Source organism: Arachis hypogaea, chromosome 7 (assembly GCF_003086295.3).
Source record: "Arachis hypogaea cultivar Tifrunner chromosome 7, arahy.Tifrunner.gnm2.J5K5, whole genome shotgun sequence".
Classification (NCBI taxonomy): domain Eukaryota; kingdom Viridiplantae; phylum Streptophyta; class Magnoliopsida; order Fabales; family Fabaceae; genus Arachis; species Arachis hypogaea.
In genome coordinates, this window is record NC_092042.1 from 80,340,686 (window position 1) to 80,349,346 (window position 8,661).

Genomic DNA, 8,661 nt, shown 5'->3' on the forward strand with positions numbered 1-8,661 from the left:
GTCTACTGGCAAACCCAGCTGGTATGCCACGTCCTGGAGTGTGATCGTGCACTCTTCGAACGGCATATGGAACGTGTGCGTCTCGGGACGCCATCGCTCTACGAATTCACTGACAAGGGCCTCGTCTAGCCGGAACCATCGGTCGTTCAGCCTTGCAAGATGGTATAGACCTGCCATCTGCAAGTACGGAACGTATCTGTCATCAAGTCGCATGCCCTGCTGCCGCCGTATGCTCCTAATGCATCGCTGGGGCTGCGCACAAAATGAATCGCATAGTTAGAACCAGCTTAAAAACCAACCACAACCATAAGCAGCACGATAAATCATCAACATACCATTATGCTAAATAAAACCGCATAACATTACATGAAAAAAAACCAACTGGAAAACAAATCCATAGACCGCACAACTAAACCGCTAAAATAAACCAGCCTAACGAGATCCACTAACAAGAAACAGCTTAACTAAACCGGTTTACGTAAAAGAGCTACGGTAAAACAACTACCATAAAAAAAGTCAAACAAATCACCAACATAAAACCACTAACGAAAACCACCTACCCTAAACCACTAACATAAAGCGCTTGCATTGCCCACTCGCAAAAACCGCTAACATATACCACCAACATAAACCACTAACAGAAACCACTAACTTAAACCACTAGCATAAACCACTAACTTAAACCGCTAACTTAAACCACTAACATAAACCACCTACATAAACCACTAACATAAACCACTAACATAAACCACCAACAGAAACCACTAACTTAAACCACTAGCATAAACCACTAACTTAAACCGCTAACTTAAACCACTAACATAAACCACCTACATAAACTAGGGGTGTAAGTTACCGAACCGGACCGAATTTTACCGCAAAACCGAACCGAAATTTACAACAACCGAAAGGAAAACCGAAAAATCGGTTTTTTTTGGTTTTTTTGAATTAAACCGATCGGTTCGGTTCGGTTTTCGGTTGGCTCAGTAAAAACCGAACCGAACCGAACCGAACCGAAATATTGGTTAAGAAACCTTGTTTTTACACATTTACCCTTTAACCTTGTTGTTTTGCTAGACATTTTTAATTGTCTTTGTTTTATGTTTAATTAAGTTGAATTTGTATTGGATTTGGATGTGATAAATTCTTGTTTTTCTAGTTTATTGAAGGTTTTAAAATTTATTTTATGGCATTTTAAATTCAGATAAGTAGGTATAAAAAAACCGAAAAAACCGACCGAACCAAACCGCTGTTGGTTCGGTTCGGTTCGGTTCGGTTGCTCAAACTGCAGCCAACCGAACGGTTGGTCTCTTTGAAGAACCGATCAGGTCGGTTCGGTTGGTTTTCGGTCCAAAACCGAACCTAACCGAGCCGATTACACCCCTAACATAAACCACTAACATAAACCACCATCTAATCCACATGCAAAACCACTAAGGCACAAATACCGCTAGAATCAAAAATATTTCCGTACTAACCTCCTCGTTGATGACCCCAGCTATATGAGCGACTCCGTCCAAGCGATATAACCGTGCTGGATCGTCCCCCATGAGCAGAGTATTCCGTTCAGGTCTTCCTCGGAGAGAATCTGGGTCGTTTTCTCTTAGATTTTGTGGGGTAGGGGGAGGAATAATAGTTCGAATGAGGGTGATTCGAACTCCTTATATAGCCGAATCACCCATAATTCGAACCACCTTGGTTCGATTTATGAAAGAGCGCTCTAAGGGTAATTCGAACCAGCTTGGTTCGAATTACATGTGTTGCAGAATTCGCCATAGTTCGAACTAGCCTAGTTCGAATTACAAGGGACTGGAGTTCGAACCACCTTGGTTCGAATTACATTGAAATCTCCACTTTCCTAATTCGAACCACCCTGGTTCGATTTATTCAACTTTCTAGTTCGAACCACCCTGGTTCGAATTACATAAAAATGGCGTTTGGCTTATTACTGAAACGATTTTCAGTTTGGCGTATTTACGTTACACCATTCTTATTGTGGCTTATTAAGGTTTTTTGCCCTAATTCTCTTATTGAAATAACAAACTTATATATTTTTAAATTTACTGATATTAAGTTATTATAAAAAATTTGAATGATAAAAAATTATAACTTAAAAAAAATATTTACAAAAAAATTATATTTAAATATGTGAAAAATATAAAAGAAATTATAACTTAATACTTTTGGGTTTATGAAACATAAAATAAAAAAAATTGGTCCACAAACTAATTTGATTCATAACTTTTAATTTCAAAAACTAAATTTAGTCATTTAGTAAAATTTATGAGTCAATTTGAATCGTTTTGAATAATAATATGTCAGTGACACACAGATAAACAATTTTTCAACATGTGGCACTAAATTAATTTGTAGACAAACTAAATTATGAGACGCAGTATTACTGTTCATTCTGATATGTTATGTGTTACAAATTGATACGTGATCGCTTTATGGAAACTCTCAGGGACCAACAAATATAACAAGATTTAACTATCATTCAGCCAGCATGCGTTTTTATACTAAGACTGTCTCACGCGCTATCACAAACGGCTTTCTCTTATGCTCCTCTCCAAGAAACTAGCCGGATATGCTCTTCTACGATTGTAGTTTCGTTGACAAAGACTGAAGCTTCACTTTTTACGCTCTTCTTCTCTATCACTCATTCCTTTTCAGGTATAGAACAACTCAGAATTTCACTCTCTCGCTCCATGTCAATGATGGAATTAGTGTTAGAAGAACAGAATATTGAAATAAGCAATTTCTCCCTCTTCTAATTTCATGATTTTTGTAATGATTTTCATAGTGCATCAATGAACACAATGATGATTATGATTATGAATTTCTGAGCTCGCAAAGAATGCTGTTTTTATTTTTCATAATAGAGTTTAAATTGAATGTACAGAATCCAAATTATACCTTATTCGATTTTGATTTTCATAATGCAACAATCCATAATTAACGCAAATCAACTGTTTGATGAAATGACTAAGACAGAAAATATAAAAAATGTTAGTGTTTCTTGTTTGTTGTTTTGATTTTTTAGTGTAATTTAAGTTATGTACTGTTGTTGTCGTTTTATATTTCACCTAGTTTGGCCTCCTAACAAAATAATAATTTATTAATTTATATGAAATAAGTATAGAAATAAATAAGAATAAAATAGATAATAAGACAAGATGCATGCTTAATGAAACTGATCTAACCTTAGCTGCTAAGAACCTGAAGTAGATGTAGAAGCATCAAATTTGTAATTGTTCTATAACAGTAAACATGTTTTACGATTTTCTTGGGGTTGGAGCTACATAATTTCCAAGGGTTAGGAAAGGTGAGGCTAAGCTAGTTACTAGGAGTGTTATGTTTTATGTAGTTGTTTTGTTTTGGTTAGTTTGTGATGCATTCAAATGCGGTCTGTTGTTGTAAGTCTTGTTTTGCATTCTATTTTGTACAGTTAGTTCCATAAAAGTCTAAAAGTAACTAAAGTAAAAAAGTGTAATCAATAAAGGGATGAACAAACAAATATTTGGAGAGAGATATATATAAAGAGAGAGAAGGAAAGAGATTAATATTTAGTACTTAATAGTATGACATGTTTCTTATGATCTTATGACTCATGATGAGTAGTTATGGAATTCAAAAAGGTATGCTATTTTTTTTTTACAAAAAGTTGTATTCTAACTTTACAAACTAGTTAGCGGTTAGAGAATATTATAATATTGTATGAACATTAAACAGGGGACTATCTTTGTAATTTTGCACACATAAATCAGAAAGTTTGCACCCACTTTAATCAAATTTTGCACATTTTACTCAGCACAGTTTGCATCCAATGAATTATTTTTTGCACACATGAATCAGACAGTTTGCACACACTTTAATAAGATTTTGCACACATGACTTAACATAGTTTTCACCTACTTTAATGAGATTTTGATTTACTATCTGATGTATGCTAACTTTTTTATAGGATGTGCCCAAGGTTGGCATGTGTTTTGGAACCATTGAAGATGCAAATCAATTTTATCAGAATTATGCCAAGCGCGTTGGTTTTGTTACTAAGATAAGGTTTACCCGAAGAGTTGGTAAAGATAAGGTTCCTAAGAATCAAATAATCACTTGCAATAGAGAGGGAAAATGCAAGTCTAGAGTTTCACTAATAGAAAAGACCAACCCTAGAATCAACTACAATTGTCCCGCAAGGATTTCTATTAGGTTGAATAAGGAGGGTCTTCGGATTATATCGAAGGTGTGTTTGGATCATTCACATCCTTGTGATCCAGAGATAGCAAAATTGTTGACACGTAATAGAGAGATGAGTATGCACATGTGTCGAGTCATTGAGAGGAATGATGAAGCAGGTGTGAGACCAAGCAAAACATATCAAGTATTGATGGGTGAAGCGAGGGGTTTCTCTAATATAAACTTAATGAAAAAAGATGTTAGGAACTATCTCAGCAGAAAGGTATGCAATGTTACGGAAGAAATGGATGCTAGGGAGATGTTGAAGTATTTTACACGGATGAAGGATATGAACTCTGATTTTTATTTTGATGTTGAACTTGATCAAAACAAGCGTCTCAAAACTATATTTTGGGCTGATGCTCGAAGTAGAGCAGCATATGAGTACTTCGGTGATGTAGTTTCGTTTGATACTACTTATAAAACCAATCGTTACGATATGCCATTTGGTTCCTTTGTGGGGTTAATCACCATGGTAACTCAGTGTTTCTTGGGTGTGGTTTGTTGACTAAGGAAAATTCAGGCTCGTTTACTTGGTTATTTAATGCTTGGCTTACATGTATGCATGGAAAGGCTCCTAAAGGCATTATAACAGACCAATGCCTCGGAATACAAGCTGGAATTGAGAATGTGATGCCAGAGACACGTCATAGGTTATGCATTTGGCACATTACAAAAAAGATTCCAGAAAAATTCAAAAGACACAAGAGATATGAAGAGTTACAAAGTGATTTAAATAATATTGTTTGGGAGTCTATTTCAGAAGATGATTTTCAAAATCAATGGAAAAATTTTCTGATTGAATATGGTCTAGAAGATAACAAGTGGCTATTAGGTACTTCTCTAAATATCAATTTTTATATTTGGCACATAGGAATTAACATATTAGTATTTAAAAAGTATCAAGTGGCTATCATATTCTATTTGCTAGAATTCTAACATGTGTTTGAATATGCCTCTAGTACAATTTTCTTATTCTAATATTTTTTTAAGCTTCAATGTATTATTAACATGTTTATGACAACATTTGCATCCACTTTTTTAAAGTTTGCTTACAAATTTTTTTATGTATATTTGTTTACCATGATACATAGATATCTATGAAGAAAGACATCGATGGGTTCCAATTTTTCTTGACAACTTTTTTTGGGCTGGTATGAGATCCACGCAACAAACTGAGAGCATGCATTCATATTTTGACAAATTTTTAAATAACAAGAGCTTGTTGATTCAATTTGTCAAACAATATGACAATTGCCTTGGATAGAAGGAGCAACAAGAAAGGGAGGCTGATGTTGAAGACTATAAATCAATAATACCTTGTGCCACTAATTCCTTAATAGAGAAGCAATTTCAAAGTGCCTATACTAATGCAAAGTTTAAGGAAGTACAAAAGCAAATTAGAAAGAAAGCAAATTGTATTTTGCACCTTATGAAAGCAGTTTCTACATCTAAAGTCTATTCTATTTTGGAGGATGTATCTAATTCTAAAGAGAGGGTTTATGAAGTTAACTACAATGCAAAAACAAAGGATATTACATGCAAGTGTCAAATGTTTGAATCAAGAGGCATATTATGCAGTTATAGCTTGGTTGTCCTAGGGAATGAACACGTGAGAGAAATTTCAAGAAGATACATTTTGGACCGTTGGAGTAAACTTGTGAAGCGAAGACATAGTGATATTAAGAGCAGCCATGATCCAAGTTTGTTGAATCTAAAAACAGAGAAGTTTGATGATTTATGCTCCCATTCGAACAATGTTGCTCAATTTGCATCCCAAACAAAGGAAACAAGTGATATCTTACATCGTTATCTTGATATGGCTATGTCGGAGTGTCAAAAGCATATTGCTAACTCATCATCTAATGCCAATGAGTTAGATAATTTGCTTACATTAGAAGATGGTGGTAAAGATGCATTGTCCATTTTTGTAGGAGGCTGTATAATAAGCATTCAAAATATTAAAAGCCCTCCTTATGTGTCCTCTAAGGGTCGTTCAACAAATAGGCTAAGATCTGAAAAAGACAAGATGATAAAAAAGAAGATCGAGGCAAAGAAGAGGAAAAGTGAGATAGCCGAAAAAGAGATAAAATATTATTTTGTTTTTGTTACCCATGCTATGTTTTTACAATTATTTAAATAGATTTTAGATGTAGAAACTACTTCCTTAAAGTATATATAAAGGATAATCAGTTGTACTTTATAGTCATGCTGTTATTACGTACACTTGAGTGATAGCTTTTTCTATTGTATATAAAGAATAATCAACATATTGGAAATAGTCAAAGTCTCCCTTTCAACAAACAGGTTGATCCAATAGTTTATGATTTTTGTGATTTATAACCATATGAATTTTATACATGTGATATAATATATTTATTTTTTTCTTTTAAATTGTTTCAGCTTCAAGATGCTAACTACCATGTTAATGAGGGATTTGAATCTGATTCAATGGGAGGATCAATGGGAAGATTCATGTCCTTATTGAATTCAATTCATTCATACAAATTCTCAAATGTCGATTGATAGCAAAATAATGTCGAACCAAAAAGAATTTTATTTGGCAATACATTAAAGAGTTCAATTAGCTGATGATTCATAAGACAATTATTATTTTAAACAAAAAATAATAAATTTGATTAGTTTCATGTATGCAAACTCTTCATCATCGTAGAATGGCAACGGATGATGATGATGATGATGACCTATTACTGTTTTCAAACTCTAATACAGCAGCTTGCTGCTCCTGTTATTCCATTTATCAATAATAATAATTAATTTGTATATATAACTATATTAACTAGTACCAAATTTATAGCTTGCTAACTTACCCAATTGGACAGATTGCAGTTTTCATCTTCCAAGATTCTTTCCTATATAAATTACAACAAGCACCATTTAGAATAATAATAATAATAATAATAATAATAATTATATATTAAGAACGAGATGATAGATAAATTTGTAAGTAAAATAACTATGGATATATGCATATATACTTTCATTAAAATGGGTGTAAATTAAATTTGTTTATAGGTACAAAATTAGTTTGTAACTAGTATTTTATCCGTAATACTATTACGGGAATATAAATCTTTTAAAATTATGTCAGTCTTGATATTATAAATTATGACACGAAAAATTTATAGCATTAAACTACTTTTATAAAATGGTCCTAAGGGATAAAAGTCCCCGTCGGCTATGAAGACCAAAGTCTTAAACAAAATTAAATAATAAATTTTTTAGTTATTATTTTCAAATGAAAGAGTTTAATTTTTTTACTTAATTTTAACATTCGTTATCTAAAATTTGAAAGAATTTAACGTGTATATTTTTATATTTGATTAGGTATTAAATTTGTTACACAAATAAAAATAATTAACTTTTATACTTGCTATTTAAAAATAATATTCTTTTCGACATGATAAATTAAACTATCATGTGTGCAAACTGACTCATTCATGTGTGCAAAATTTCAATAAGGTGGGTGTAAATTATGTTGAGTGAGGTGTGCAAAATCTCATTAAGACTGGTGCAAATTGTGCTTCATAAGGTATGCAAAATCCAGTTAAAATGAATGCAAACTGTCTAATTTATGTGTGCAAAATCTCATTAAAATAGGTACAAATTAAACTTGTTTATAGATACAAAATTAGTTTGTAATATAAGTAACAACAAAATTTAAAAATATTATATCTATTAAATTATGTTGCTCAAAACATTTTTTATCATATATATTTTTTCATTAAAATAATTTTTTCTCTTTTTTTTTCTTTTTTTGTATCCCTCTTCTGCTTTGAGGATAAATTAGATATAAAATTGATTAGTTTCAATTTTGTTGTGCAACTACATGATAAATTAAACTATTATGTATGTAAACTGTTTTATTCATGTGTATAAAATTTCAATAAGGTGTAAACTAATTTTTTGTATATATTTAATATTTTTTATAGTCAATAAACGGGCCTATCTACTATTTGACCATTTGGCATCGGGTGAAAATAATTAAAATTCAAAAATAAGAGGAGAAAAATGAAAAAAAGAAGAGAAAAGTGTGTATGAAAATGGAATGAGTGAGGAAAGAGAAAGAGGTGATGACATATATTCTGCCAACATAACCCCACTCATGCTTTCTGATATGAGAATGAGATGATGGGACATAACAACTACTCCAATTTATATATAAGATCATGGTATGTTTTGAATGGATACAGAATGATGGACAACAAGAAGGTAAGAGTTGCAGAAAGCAATAAATGAACAAAAATCAAAATTTATTAACCTTTACATTAATCTTGCAGAAGCATAACGCATCATTAGAAACGAAGGATAATGGATAGAGAGCTGAGAGATGCTGTTGCAGAGAGTAACACCATTGCTATTGGAGACGTTACTTGGGATAGACAGCGAGCTCAAGAATACTGA

General features: G+C 32.5%; 1 protein-coding gene across 1 annotated transcript; it reads left to right on the forward strand.

Annotated features, from left to right (window-relative positions):
• The first annotated feature begins 3,623 nt into the window (after positions 1-3,623).
• Positions 3,624-8,661, forward strand: LOC112701685 (protein FAR1-RELATED SEQUENCE 4-like). Its single transcript, XM_025752413.2, has 7 exons — positions 3,624-3,638; positions 3,965-4,711; positions 5,331-5,390; positions 5,504-6,166; positions 6,640-6,713; positions 8,451-8,469; positions 8,557-8,661. Exons 1-7 carry the CDS (start codon positions 3,624-3,626, stop codon positions 8,659-8,661), a joined length of 1,683 nt encoding a protein of 560 aa, XP_025608198.2.